The 14,766-nt window shown below is 42.1% G+C and overlaps 1 protein-coding gene across 3 annotated transcripts; it reads left to right on the plus strand.

The window, feature by feature from the left end:
- Window positions 1–528: 528 nt before the first annotated feature.
- Window positions 529–14,483, plus strand: LOC118387268 (uncharacterized). 3 transcript variants are annotated; one of them, XM_052525212.1, is made up of 7 exons: window positions 529–627; window positions 1,092–1,728; window positions 1,819–1,962; window positions 6,562–6,712; window positions 6,861–12,730; window positions 12,894–12,943; window positions 13,150–14,483. In XM_052525212.1, the coding sequence occupies exons 2-7, from the start codon at window positions 1,378–1,380 to the stop codon at window positions 13,841–13,843; spliced, it is 7,260 nt and encodes a 2,419-aa protein (XP_052381172.1). In that variant the 5' UTR covers window positions 529–627; window positions 1,092–1,377; the 3' UTR covers window positions 13,844–14,483. The 3 variants fall into 3 exon arrangements, with proteins under 3 accessions (XP_052381172.1, XP_052381171.1, XP_035631336.2); XM_052525211.1 differs by having other exon boundaries at window positions 591–743; XM_035775443.2 differs by lacking the exon at window positions 529–627 and having other exon boundaries at window positions 1,075–1,728.
- Window positions 14,484–14,766: the final 283 nt, after the last annotated feature.

Genomic DNA, 14,766 nt, shown 5'->3' on the forward strand with positions numbered 1-14,766 from the left:
GTTGTTATCCCCTATCAAGTAAAGAGGGTGTTGTTATCCCCTATCAGGTAAAGAGGGTGTTGTTATCCCCTATCAAGTAAAGAGGGTGTTGTTATCCCCTATCAAGTAAAGAGGGTGTTGTTATCCCCTATCAAGTAACGAGGGTGTTGTTATCCCCTATCAGGTAAAGAGGGTGTTGTTATCCCCTATCAGGTAAAGAGGGTGTTGTTATCCCCTATCAAGTAAAGAGGGTGTTGTTATCCCCTATCAAGTAAAGAGGGTGTTGTTATCCCCTATCAAGTAAAGAGGGTGTTGTTATCCCCTATCAAGTAAAGAGGGTGTTGTTATCCCCTATCAAGTAAAGAGGGTGTTGTTATCCCCTATCAAGTAAAGAGGGTGTTGTTATCCCCTATCAAGTAAAGAGGGTGTTGTTATCCCCTATCAGGTAAAGAGGGTGTTGTTATCCCCTATCAAGTAAACAGGGTGTTGTTATCCCCTATCAGGTAAAGAGGGTGTTGTTATCCCCTATCAGGTAAAGAGGGTGTTGTTATCCTCTATCAGGTAAAGAGGGTGTTGTTATCCCCTATCAGGTAAAGAGGGTGTTGTTATCCCCTATCAGGTAAAGAGGGTGTTGTTATCCCCTATCAGGTAAAGAGGGTGTTGTTATCCTCTATCAGGTAAAGAGGGTGTTGTTATCCCCTATCAGGTAAAGAGGGTGTTGTTATCCCCTATCAGGTAAAGAGGGTGTTGTTATCCCCTATCAGGTAAAGAGGGTGTTGTTATCCCCTATCAAGTAAAGAGGGTGTTGTTATCCCCTATCAAGTAAAGAGGGTGTTGTTATCCCCTATCAAGTAACGAGGGTGTTGTTATCCCCTATCAGGTAAAGAGGGTGTTGTTATCCCCTATCAGGTAAAGAGGGTGTTGTTATCCCCTATCAAGTAAAGAGGGTGTTGTTATCCCCTATCAAGTAAAGAGGGTGTTGTTATCCCCTATCAGGTAAAGAGGGTGTTGTTATCCCCTATCAGGTAAAGAGGGTGTTGTTATCCCCTATCAAGTAAAGAGGGTGTTGTTATCCCCTATCAAGTAAAGAGGGTGTTGTTATCCCCTATCAGGTAAAGAGGGTGTTGTTATCCCCTATCAGGTAAAGAGGGTGTTGTTATCCCCTATCAGGTAAAGAGGGTGTTGTTATCCCCTATCAGGTAAAGAGGGTGTTGTTATCCCCTATCAGGTAAAGAGGGTGTTGTTATCCCCTATCAGGTAAAGAGGGTGTTGTTATCCCCTATCAAGTGTTCTCTTTGAAGTTGAAGTATGCCTGTGTGTGGAAATTGCACATTCATAATTTCCTAGTATTACCAATTATCTGTTTATGCCTACTTTGCGGGATCTCTAAATTGCCTAATGAGGGAATCACTAATATATGTAGAGTTGGTGTTGTATTTAATTTCAGAACACTGTGTGATACATCTAACCCTGTCGACCAGTCATTTGCTTTCATGTTCCTATTATCTCAGATCTGAAATGCGTTTAAAGGATAGACACGTCAGAGAAATGGAGGAGAGGTTCTGTTTTTTAGTCACCTCTGACCAAAAAGCTAAGCAAATGTATCAACACGGACTGAAGGTTGAGAACACAGATCAACACTCTCTGGGAAACCCGTCATATGGAGTCTATTTGCACAGGCACGCTGATGTGGCCCTGAAAAATATCAGCGGCAACACCCCTGCTGGAAAAATCCTCATCATTTTCAAGGTTAGATGGTAATAGTCGTCAATATGATAATTGTTATTATTTCTATTCATTAAGCAAGTAAAACATATGTTTTTGCTTTTCTTCCCATAGGTTCTCTTTGGCAAGGTGAAAAAAGTACCTCCATGTTATGGAAGGAACAGCACACATGATCCAACGGTGAATTACGATTGTCACGTGTCCAAAGACCCCGCTGTCCCGAGGGACAGCTTGTCTCAGCAAGTTTTGAGCTCGTCAGTAAGTTTAGTGGCCTGGCTGGTCTAGTGGTAATGCCGCAGCTTCCAGCACACATATCTACGGTGTCTGCATTAGTTCAAATCCCACTTGCTGCTCTTTGACACAACCTCTGTCTATCTTTCCCCACTGTCATTCTCTATCTTTTATATAATATACACTATACATTCAGAAGTATGTGGACACACCTTCAAATTAGTGGATTTGGCTATTTCAGCGACACCCGTTGCTGACAGTTGTATAAAATCGCATACACAGCCAAGCAATCTCCATAGACAAACATTGGCAGTAGAACAGCCTCAGCTGCGAAGTGGTAGACCACACAAGCTCACAGAACGGAACCGCTAAGTGCTGATGTGTGAAGCGCATAAAAATAGTCTGTTCTCGATTGCAACCCTGAATACCGAGTTCCAAACTGCCTCTGGAAGCAACGTCAGCACAAGAACTGTTCGTCAGGCGCTTCCTGAAATGGGTTTCCATGGCCGAGCAGCCGGACATAAGCCTAAGATCACCATGCGCAATGCCAAGCATCGGCCAGAGTGGTGTAAAGCTCGCCGCCATTGGACTCTGGAGCAGTGGAAACGCATTCTTTGGAGTGATGAATCACGCTTCACCATCTGGCAGTCCGACGGACGAATATGGGTTTGGCGGATGCCAGGAGAACGCTACCTGCCCGAATGCATAGTGCCAACTGTAAAGTTTGGTGGATGAGGAATAATGGTCTGGGGCTGTTTTTCATGGTTCAGGCTCGGCCCCTTAGTTCCAGTGAAGGGACATCTTAACGCTACAGCATACAATGACATTCTAGATGATTATGTGCTTTTGGAGAAGGCCCTTTCCTGTTTCAGCATGACAATGGCCCCATGCAGAAAGCGAGGTCCATACAGAAATGGTTTGTCGAGATGGATGTGGAAGAACTTGACTGGCCTGCACAGACCCCTGACCTCAACCCCATCGAACACCTTTGGGAGGAATTGGAACGCTGACTGTGAGCAGACTGTCAACCAACACCAGTGCCTGACCTCACTAATGCTCTTGTGGCTGAATGGAAGCAAGTCCCTGCAGCAATGTTCCAACATCTAGTGGAAAGCCTTCCCAGAAGAGTGGGGGCTGTTATAGAGCAAAGGGAGGACCAACTCCATATTAATGCCCATGATTTTGGAATGAGATGTTCGATGGAGCAGGTGTCCACATACTTTTGGTCATGTAGTGTAAATACACACATACAGTGGGGCAAAAAAGTAATTAGTCAGCCACCAATTGTGCAAGTTCTCCCACTTAAAAAGATGAGAGAGGCCTGTAATTTTCATCATAGATACACTTCAACTATGACAGACAAAATGAGAAAAGAAAATCCAGAAAATCACATTGTAGGATTTTTTATGAATTTATTTGCAAATTATGGTGGAAAATAAGTATTTGGTCAATAACAAAAGTTTATCTCAATACTTTGTTATATACCCTTTGTTGGCAATGACAGAGGTCAAACATTTTCTATAAGTCTTCACAAGGATTTCACACACTGTTGCCGGTATTTTGGCCCATTCCTCCATGCAGATATCCTCTTGAGCAGTGATGTTTTGGGGCTGTTGCTGGGCAACACGGACTTTCAACTCTCTCCAAAGATTTTCTATGGGGTTGAGATCTGAAGACTGGCTAGGCCACTCCTTCGTTGCCCGGGCGGTGTGTTTGGGATCATTGTCATGCTGAAAGACCCAGCCACGTTTCATCTTCAATGCCCTTGCTGATGGTAGGCTTTGTTACTTTGGTCCCAGCTCTCTGCAGGTCATTCACTAGGTCCCCCCGTGTGGTTCTGGGATTTTTGCTCACCGTTCTTGTGATCATTTTGACCCCACGAGGTGAGATCTTGCGTGGAGCCCCAGATCGAGGGAGATTATCAGTGGTCTTGTATGTCTTCCATTTCCTAATAATTGCTCCCACAGTTGATTTTTTCAAACCAAGCTGCTTACCTATTGCAGAGTCAGTCTTCCCAGCCTGGTGCAGGTCTACAATTTTGTTTCTGGTGTCCTTTGACAGCTCTTTGGTCTTGGCCATAGTGGAGTTTGGAGTGTGACTGTTTGAGATTGTGGACAGGTGTCTTTTATACTGATAACAAGTGCAAACAGGTGCCATTAATACAGGTAACGAGTGGAGGACAGAGGAGTCTCTTAAAGAAGAAGTTACAGGTCTGTGAGAGCCAGAAATCTTGCTTGTTTGTAGGTGACCAAATACTTATTTTCCACCATAATTTGCAAATAAATTCATTAAAATCCTACAATGTGATTTTCTGGATTTCTTTCCTTCTCATTTTGTCTGTCATAGTTGAAGTGTACCTATGATGGAAATTACAGGTCTCTCTCATCTTTTTAATTTGTGGCTGACTAAAAACTTTTTTGCCCCACTATATATACAGTGCCAGTCAAAAGTTTGGAAAAGGTTTTTTTTCTTTCTTCTTACTATTTTCTACATTGTAGAATCATAGTGAAGACATCAAAACTATGAAATAACACACATGGATCATGTAGTAACCAAAATATATATATATATTTTAGATTCTTCAAAGTATCCACTTTGCCTTGATGACAGCTTTGCACACTCTTGGCATTCTCTTAACCAGCTTCACCTGGAATGCTTTTCAAACAGTCTTGAAGGAGTTCCTATATATGCTGAGCACTTGTTGGCTGCTTTTCCTTCAATCTGCAGTCCAACTCATCCCAAACCAGCTACACTAGCAATAACATCTGCTAAACATGTGTATTTGATTGATTGAAACCATCTCAATTGGGTTGAGGTCGGGTGATTGTGGAGGCCAGGCCATCTGATGCAGCACTCCATTACTCTCCTTCTTGGTCAAACAGCCCTTACACAGCCTGGAGGTGTGTTGGGTCATAGTCCTGTTGAAAAACAAATGATTGTCCCACTAGGTGCAAACCAGATGGGATGGCAATCACTGCAGAATACTGTGGTAGCCATGCTGGTTAAGTGTTCCTTGAATTCTAAATAAATCACAGACAATGTCACCAGCAAAGCCCCATCACGCCATCACACCTCCTCCTCCATGCTTCACGGTGGGAACCACACATGCGGAGATCACCCGCTCACATACTTTGCGTCTCACAAAGACACGGTGGTTGAAACCAAAAATCTCAAATTTGGACTGATCAGACCAAAGGACAGATTTCCACTGGGCTAATGTCCATTGCTTGTGTTTCTTGGCCGAAGTAAATCTCTTCTTATTGGTGTCCATTAGTAGTGTTTTTTTTGCAGCAATTCGACCATGAAGGTCTGATTCACACAGTCTCCTCTGAAAAGTTGATGTTGCGACGTATCTGTTATTTGAAATCTGTGAAGAATTTATTTGGGCTGCAATTTCTGAGGCTGGTAACTCTAATGAACGTATCCTCTGCAGTAGAGGTAACTATGGGTTTTCCTTTCCTGTGGTGGTCCTCGTGAGAGCCAGTTCCATCATAGCGCTTGATGGTTTTTGTGACAGTACTTGAAGAAACGTTCTTGAAATGTTCCGTATTTACTGACCTTCATGTCTTAAAGTAATGATGGACTGTTGTTTCTCTTTGCTTTTTTGAGCTGTTCTTGACATAATATGGACTTGGTCTCTTACCAAATAGGGCTATCTTCTGTATACCATCCGTACCATGTCACAACACAACTGATTGGCTCAAACGCATTAAGTAGGAAAGAAATTCCACAAATTAACTTTTAACAAGGCACACCTGTTAATTGAAATACATTCCAGGTGACTACCTCATGAAGCTGGTTGAGAGAATGCCAAGAGTTTGCAAAACTGTCATCAAAGCAAAGGGTGGCTTCTTCGAAGAATCTCAAATATAAAATATATTTAGATTTGTTTAACACTTTTTTGGTTACTACATGATCCTATGTGTGTTATTCCATAGTTCTGTTGTCTTCACTATTATTCTACAATGTAGATAATAGTAAAAATAAAGAAAAACTATTGAAGGAGTAGGAGTGGCCAATATATATATATATGAGTTAGTGTACAAATCATTAGGAATATCTTCCTAATATTGAGTTTCACCCCCTGTCGAAAAAGCATTCAGCAGGGATGCTGGTCCATGTTGACTCCAATGCTTCCCACAGTTGTGTGAAGTTGGCTGGATGTCCTGTAGGTGGTGGATCATTCTCGATACACAAGAAACTGTTGAGCATTAAAAACCCAGCAGCGTTGCAGTTCTTGACACACTCAAACCAGTGCGCATGGCACCTACTACCATACCCTGTTCAAAGGAACTTAAATATTTTGTCTAGGCCATTCACTCTCTGAAAGGCACACAATACATGTCTCAACTATCTCCTTCTTTAACCTGTCTCCTCCCCTTCATCTACACTAATTTACGTGGATTTAACAGGTGAAATCAATAAGGGATCATAACTTTCACCTGGATTCACCTGGTTGGTCTATGTCATGGAAAGAGCAGGTGTTCCTAATGTTTTGTACACTCAGTGTGTGTATATACAATATATAAATATATTTGAAAGTTCACTCCTTTAGAGAGAGCTGCTCTGAGGCATGACTTGAAATGTGACCATATGACCATGACTTGACACATTCTCTGTTTACAGGTGTTCCTGTTTGACTACAACGAAAACCAGGAGCTAAAACAGAGACCAAGGCAATGTTTGCCATATGCTATGGTTTCATTGGTTCCTTCTGTAAATTCTTCTCCGACTAGCACTCTAGTTCCATCTGTAAAACTGGGGCCAAAAACAAAGGGTATGGAATTACAATAACCAGATTGTGTTTAAATGACTAGATTTATTCCAGCATATTCATCATCAGCTGATGATCCATGTTTTATATTTAATATACGCAAACTATAGCCTATGTAGTATTAATAATTGCTTTGTTTCATCTTTCCCAGATTCAGCGGCAAGTTTGGAGACCTGCACCGTGGCTCAAAGAGTGGGTAGAGGTCAGAATGCGACCGTGACATTCAAACATTTTGGGACAACTGAAAGTCCATTGCCTGGATACAGATCTCGGGGATTTGGAACAAACCCCCCATTCCAAAGAGGTGATCAACAGAACTTCCAAAACATTACATCAATCGCAAACCAATTGTATCACAACGGAAGTGACCAACCCCCACCGCCTCCACTACACATTAGTCCCTGCGACCAGCCCCAACCACCTCCACCGCCCTTGAGTCCCTGCGACCAGCCCCCACCACCCTTTAGTCCCTGCGACCAGTCCCCAGCGCCCATTAGTCCCTGCGACCAACCTCCAACACCCTTTAGTTCCTGTGTCCAGCCCCCATCACCCTTTAGTTCCTGTGTCCAGCCCCCATCACCCTTTAGTTCCTGTGTCCAGCCCCCATCACCCTTTAGTTCCTGTGTCCAGCCCCCATCACCCTTTAGTTCCTGTGTCCAGCCCCCATCACCCTTTAGTTCCTGTGTCCAGCCCACATCACCCTTTAGTTCCTGTGTCCAGCCCCCATCACCCTTTAGTTCCTGTGCCCAACTTCTACCACCTTTTAGTTCCTGTGTGCAACCCACACCGTCTCCATCACCCTTTAGTCCCTGCGACCAGTCCCCACCACCCTTTAGTTCCTGGGCTCATCCTTTACCACCACCATTCACTGGTTCAATTACCTTCTTGGAAGACAATGGACTGGTTACTGATCCTATACATTTACAGATCCCAAGCCATGCTGGAACAGCTCAATTTGACCATAATAAACCCCACTTAGGTAACCAAGTTCAGTCTTGTCAACAAGTTTCGAACACCCTGTCCACGAACCTGGATAACTTATGGCGACAGTCTACATCTGCAACAGGTGCATTGGAACCAGTCTCTACTATAGTTTATTCTTCACGTGTGATTAAGGATCCCAGATTGTCGGCACGAGAAACTAACAACATGCAGAGATCGATTTCAATGGAGTCAGAGAGCGGTCAACAAACAAGTACCTCTGTCTGCATATTGACCGTGAAGCCAGAGCATAAGAATCTCCAAAATGTACCAAAACAGGAGAAAAATCTCAGGGAAACTGGAAAAAAGAAGGATCCAAAACCATACCAGCCTGATACACCAATAGATTGTTCTACTGCTACTTTGGTGAATATTCCAGCTCCATCCTCTGTGATACCTACAACTGAGAATCAGCCATCGTCTAGAATGCTTAAAATGAAGTTCCAGAAGTATTCTCCATATTTTCATCTGACCAAAGAGGAGAGGAAGGCAAAAATTGGTTCTCTACAACATCTGTCATTTGATGAGAAAAATACATTATTAGAGAGAACCAATTTTTATGCGATCTATTTTCAGAAGTCCAGGTGTCTACTCAATCAAAATGACAAGGTCACCGCAGTCGACCCTGGGCGGCTATATAAACCAGGAAGTATAAAAAGATGCTTGTCCAGCACAGACTCAGTTGAGATGTGCAACAGTCCTCAAAAGACTCATGAGGACAGTGCTGCATACTTGCAGCAGCAGGTGAGACAACATAATCTGCCCCAGTACACCACAAATGGTGATCAGAGTTCAAAACCTATCCCAGAAATTTCAGCCCATAATCAATCAATTGTCTGTGGGGCTGTGGAGGAAATTGTGGCCCTCCAATTTGAGAGGAACACAGGCAATATGGAACCAGAGGACATGAACCTTTGCAGCCCAGAATCCACTACTACATGTCTCACAGAAACGGAAGAGGATGTGCACAAAGTTACTGTTGAACCACAAGATGAAATGGCAATGAAAAATGACTCACCGATTCCATTCCTTCCCAAGATTGTCAACCAAACTGCAACCTCTGAAAGCCGTCAGGAAACAGAGGTGAGGTCCAATCTTAACTCAGCAACAGAGGAAAAACCTCAGGATGCTCTAAATGAAAACTCTAATGGAAGCAAGCAGAACACAGAGGCAAGCTCCAAACCAAGATATGAAAAAAATCTAAACATTGTACCTGAAATCGCTGAGGGAAACAGACAGAGCAGAGAACTGAAGTGTGAACCAGTCTTGGCAGAGAAAAACAAAACAAATGCTGTAAGTTCAGTGGATGACACAATGGCGAACGAAAATCCCTCAGAAACAAGGTGTCCAGTCATTTATGAGAGCCATACTGATATCATGGATGCTTGTGAAGAGGTTTGTGGTACGGAAACATCAGAGGAAGTTATGAGTGTCAAGGTCTTCTGTCCTGGAGTCATGTCAAGGCAAAATCATGAAAGGCTTTTGCAGAAAGACAGAGAATGTTATGGAATTGGCCAACATCAACAAAATGAATCCAATACATTTTCTACTTGTGGTGACTTAGCTGATAATACTGAAGAATGTCAGGCTGATGATTCAAAAGCCAAAGATACAGTCTACAGTTTCCTGTATAACAGGCTGCAACTCAGTGAGCTCTTTCTTTCACCTAATCAGCATGGATCATGCTCAATTTCTGGTAAACATTACCTTAAACCAAAATGCAAAGACAGTCCTATGGACACCACTAAATCACTCCTTCCGTCCTGCAACCCAAACCAAGTAGACATCGGAGAGGGATGTAACCTTCGCATCACAATAAACGCTGATAGAGAATTGTCCGCTGTCACGGAATCACCCTCTCTGTCCAAGAGATTTTCAGTGTCAGAATGTCCTCAAGGAACTCAAGCCTCACCAACTGTACAGGAAAATGAAAAGTTTAGCAACAACAGCATTATCAGTGAAAACACACCCATTGACGGTATTCTGAAAACATCCACCTACTACACCACCTTCAACAGAACACATGCCCGCAATGCCAAATTAATCAAAATGATGGCAGAGAAATACAAAGGGAAAGAAAATGCTTCAGTGAGGATAATGAGAAATCATCAACATTCAAGAGTGAAGAAGAAATTGATCGTTGAAAAATCCACCACTGACATTCCATACGCAGAAATAACAAGATCATCCCATAAAGCCATTACAGGCCATATGCAAATGCCATTTATGCAGAGGGAAAAAGACTGTTTGAATGTTTCCCACAAAAACTTGAAACGCAAAACCTTTTTCCCCAATAAGGTCACAAGAAATGCCAGAGAGAACAAACACAAATCCTGTTTTACATTTAAATCAAAGGTTGCAGCTCACAAAATTTCCATGTCAGATGACTTAAAGACCTCAACGCGAGTTCCCATAACATCAAAAAAAAGCACTATCCTGAAGATGATAATAGATTTTAGGAGAAAAAAACGTTGGGGGACATTCAATCACAACAGAATGTACAGTCAAAGGAATGTGTGCAATGCTCCTGCAAAGTATATTACTTCCAGCCCTACGTCAGACGATAATAAACATCTGAGAGGTAATCGTTTCGAGAAGAAACATCTGAAGACACCAACGAGAGAGTTAGAAACAAAAATGTCTATGAGAGATGGAAATGAAAAGATCAACGAGGAAAAGCAGATAGCTGATGCTGTTGACACAACCTTAACTTCGTCAACCATAGATATAGTCAATGAAGAGGCTGCAAAATCTAATTACGGGAGCACTGCGAGCAACTTTGTGGAAGACATTCAACACATTGAGGAAGCAAAGGATCTATCTAAAAGCAGAACTTGCAATGACGGCAAGCCACATGACACAGAAACATCTCAGGAAACCCAGAGCAATTGCACTTCCCCTCAGAACAAATTACCTCCACCGAAATGCACCAATATCGTGGCTATACGTCAAGACAATGAGGGAATGACTGAGTTCAAAAAATATGAGGTGGATCTGCTGAAAGAAAAGGCATTACAAGCTCATACACACTCTATAAAAGAGGTGGAAGAGGCCAACAGTGATATGGCGCCTGCTAAAGAGATCATTTCAGCTTCTGAGAACATGGAGTTTCCCTTAGATGCTGCCATCAAGATTCTTTGTGGCAGTGAGTTAAATTCAAACACACCCAAACCACAGGAAGAGATAGCTCGGGTGTTGCAGCACAAGTATGGTCAAATGGAGACAGAGAAAGCAGACACATCAGATAGAACACATTACTGCAACCCACTGGAACAAGAAGACACACCCTCCAAGGAAGTGAAACTCATCAATAGATTAAGAGATTACTTGACAAATTTTGAGTACATAGTTAGGAAACCCGAGCCAAAAACATCAGATACACTCTGTGAAACTGAGACGAATTTTCCACAGATTTGTGAAACTATCCAGAATAATGTCAATGACCATAAGGAGAAACCAGTTCATCTGGTTGTCCTTGACAGGGTGGAGTTGCGCAATCTGAGACCTAATGCAATTACTTTCCCAATAAAGATATGTACTCCGATTATCAACACAAACAATGACCTGATTCATAGTAAAGAACAGGAACACAAGGAGAAAACAAGAGGGAATAAAACTAATTATTACAGAATTCCATGCATTAGCCCTGATAGTACTTCCATGTTGGAAGTCCCTGAAAAGTCCACTCAAACTCCTATGGACAAGAAAACAACTGAAGCAGAAATCTCCACAAGTGTGCCTGACATTAACCATGGGATTACAATTGCAGAAAATTGTGCCTCAAGAGAACAGCAAAGACAGCCAAATTGCACTATTGATGCAAACAACATGATCATGCTCAAAGCACTAGCAGAAATAGAACCAGAGAATTCCGAATTTTGTAAAACAAAAGAAAACACCAACCAGAAGCCAACAAGCCACATTGTAAGGGTGAACACTAAGACTTTTCATAGACACTTCAGTGTGGCTGATATCTCAAATGCACTAAAGCATGGAGACAAAGTTACTTCCTTGGCAGAACTTTGCCCGTTGCGAACTGAATGCAAAGTCATGATGCAGTACTTCATCTTAAACTTTGAGGAAAAACAGAATGCTGAGGTCAATAGTACTATCGTCTCAAGAGATCAGATTTTAGAGCGATATCTGGACCGTCCTCCTGTACCAATGGAACTGAAGTACGAAGCGTTGAATTCTTTCCTGGAACTGCAGATAATGATGGAGGCCTGGCAATTTGTAGATAACAAGATGCGATTTTTGAGTGGACAATCTACATTTAGGAGTCTGCTGTGGTACGATCCCACTCTGTATGGGGAACTCTTTAAAGGGAAGGTGGGATTACAGCAGCAGTCCTCTTTATATTCATCTTTCCAACAAAGCCTCATCAACGAAGGACCAATTGCATTGCAGAGGTACCATTTAGCTGTCTCTACATTGAATGAACAGCTGAAAAGGGCCCCAGAAATGTCTTATTACATGTATCTCAAAAGCAAAAGAGAGAGGCTGGAGATTGAGGCTGCATTACGAAATCCCTCAGACATAGAGAGTTTCTTCCTCTCTGTACCACTGTCTTGCATGGTCAATTTTGGCGACAGTGTGGAAAGTTTACAGAGGGTCCAGAGGCTTGTGACGACTTTCACAGAGACTCCTGCAGACAAATTAGAAGACGGATTCGATGTTGGAAAGGCTGAGCACCTTGCCATGGTGTTCCGACTTCTTCAGGAGAAAATCTACTATTTGAAAGCTTGCAGCAACACGATGGTCAGCAAGACGTCTTGGTTTGGCATGGAACACATCCTGTATGACGCTTCGAAGATGCTGGTCTGGAGGGACACAAAACAGACTGGGTCAGATGAGCTGCAGGCGAAATACAAGAAAGCAAATCCACAAATTGTCTTTGGGGTGACAGAATCTGGTGTCTCACTGTTGCATACAAGCGTGTCAAAGAGGACCCAGCTCATGGTTAAGACTGGGACCACAGCACAGAGATTCAGAGGTCGGAGTCGGGGGAGGCCGCCTATGGAGAACACTCGCTGTGCTGAGGTTTGTTGATATATTCCCATTTTTGGGGGGTAGAAATTACACATGTATGATATCAAATCATTGAAATTGCCTTTAGTAACATGTTTCCCATGGTGAGATTTTTAAACTAGTAAAAAGAGATCAATTAGACTGTGCTTTTATTGCTGTATGGTTTATTTTCCAGACGAAATATCCTCAACATGGGTCTTTGCCGATAATAGACCTCACAAAATCGTAAGTAAATTACCATTTAGGTTTGTGTCAATAAGCCAAGGAAGGGGATCACTGTTATGTCCCTTGTGTATCAGAAGCAAAACATGAATTAACACAGTAGCAATTTATATGTAATTCCTACCATATTAAAGATAGCTAAATAATGGTTTGGAGGAGGGAAAATATAAACATCTATCATCTAACTTGTTTTTCCTCTCCAACTCAAGCCCTAACAGGGATAACCCAGATGTATACCACTGGGCCACACCCCCAAGCAACCCTGCAGCCCATTTCCAGGCTTGGACACACCAAGAAAGCCTTGTCAAGAGCCAGGTAGTAAACTGGGGTGAAACGTCACATGATACGCAAGCCATGGAGAGGAATATCCCTGCATCTTCCTTATCCCGACCTGTGCCAACATACCCTGAAATCAGGGCCTGTCTAAGGACTAGTAAAAGTGGGACAGCGCCAAACTCACAGATCCAGTTACCTGCCTCAATGGGAGGGGTGGGAAGTAAATCAGATGGGAGGCAGCAGTGGGCCGTGAGCTGGGCTCCCCATAACCCCCAGAACATCACAGGAAGTGATCTGAGGCCAATGCATCCTCTGTGGATTGGTGTTGGGGACACTGGTCATCCCCCCATTGGGGAGCCTGTCCTCTTAGAGAAAACTAATCCGTCTTCCTGGTCTAGTCTGCCTTCTTCTCCTCCATCTGTACCAGCAGGAAATACAGCACAACAATCTCTGTACTCCCTCCCAGCTCTCGCTACCACGACAAATAATTTCCCTCCCATATGTGAGCCCCTTCCTATAAATTACCCATTTTTCCTCCTGAATGGTCAGACCTATTCCACTGCTAATCCTGAATTGTCCACAGCAACTCTTGATAACAGAGGGAGATTTCCTCCCTATGTAGAGTAGTGCTACTTCTTTATCAACTTTTATGGAACAGGTTTATAAAGCAAATAAGGACCTTTTGAATATAAGGAAGTGCTGGTGTTTCCGTGTTTTAAATACTGAACTGGATCAGGAAACAAATATCAGTCAAAAAAGAAGGAACTCAAAGGGGAGTTTGAAACAAAAGGATTTTAGTTAATTTATTTCATGTTGAATTCACTATTTTAAGTTCATTGAATTAGTTTCATGTTTGTTGTACTTTTTTGTTGTTGTTGTAACTATTTTTTTTGTAGTATATAATCTCAAACACGTTGTCAATTGCTGATATCAATATCTGATTGAAAGTGTCCTATTTTCTGACCAAAATGAATTGTATAAAGTGTTGTTAACTTATTCCTCAACGTGGATTATATTGCTATTTTGTAATATCGAATTGTAAATAATATTATTTAAGTCTTTGGTTGAATTTTAAAGACCGCTTTTGGTTATTAGCTTGTTTGCTTTACTCAGGATTTTTGTGCTTGTCATGTTTTGGCTACTGCTTGAGGCTTTGTTTTGTAATTAAGTGTTGCATTGGCAAACTTAATTAATAACTATTTCCCCAGCAGATTTTTTTTTTGTGGGTTTACTGACAAATAAAATATATTTGTACAAATCCATTAAATGTGGCTGCCATTTGTGCATCACAGCAACACCAACCTCAAAATAAGTAATATTTTTAAAATATGGTGTTAAACAAAACCTTTCAATATACTTCATTTGAAAGGTGCAATTATCTGTAATTGTTTTAACCAACTTTCTATTTTGTCATTTTTTTCAGATGGGGGTTACAAAAACAATTAAAGAAATCCATACAAAGATAACCCATTCCCTCCCTCAGTCCCCATCATATTCTGTTCCAGTTAAAGGGTTGCTCAGATTCAATAGTTCTGTGGACCATACTTTTT

Source organism: Oncorhynchus keta, chromosome 9, assembly GCF_023373465.1.
Source record: "Oncorhynchus keta strain PuntledgeMale-10-30-2019 chromosome 9, Oket_V2, whole genome shotgun sequence".
Taxonomy (NCBI): Eukaryota; Metazoa; Chordata; class Actinopteri; order Salmoniformes; family Salmonidae; genus Oncorhynchus; species Oncorhynchus keta.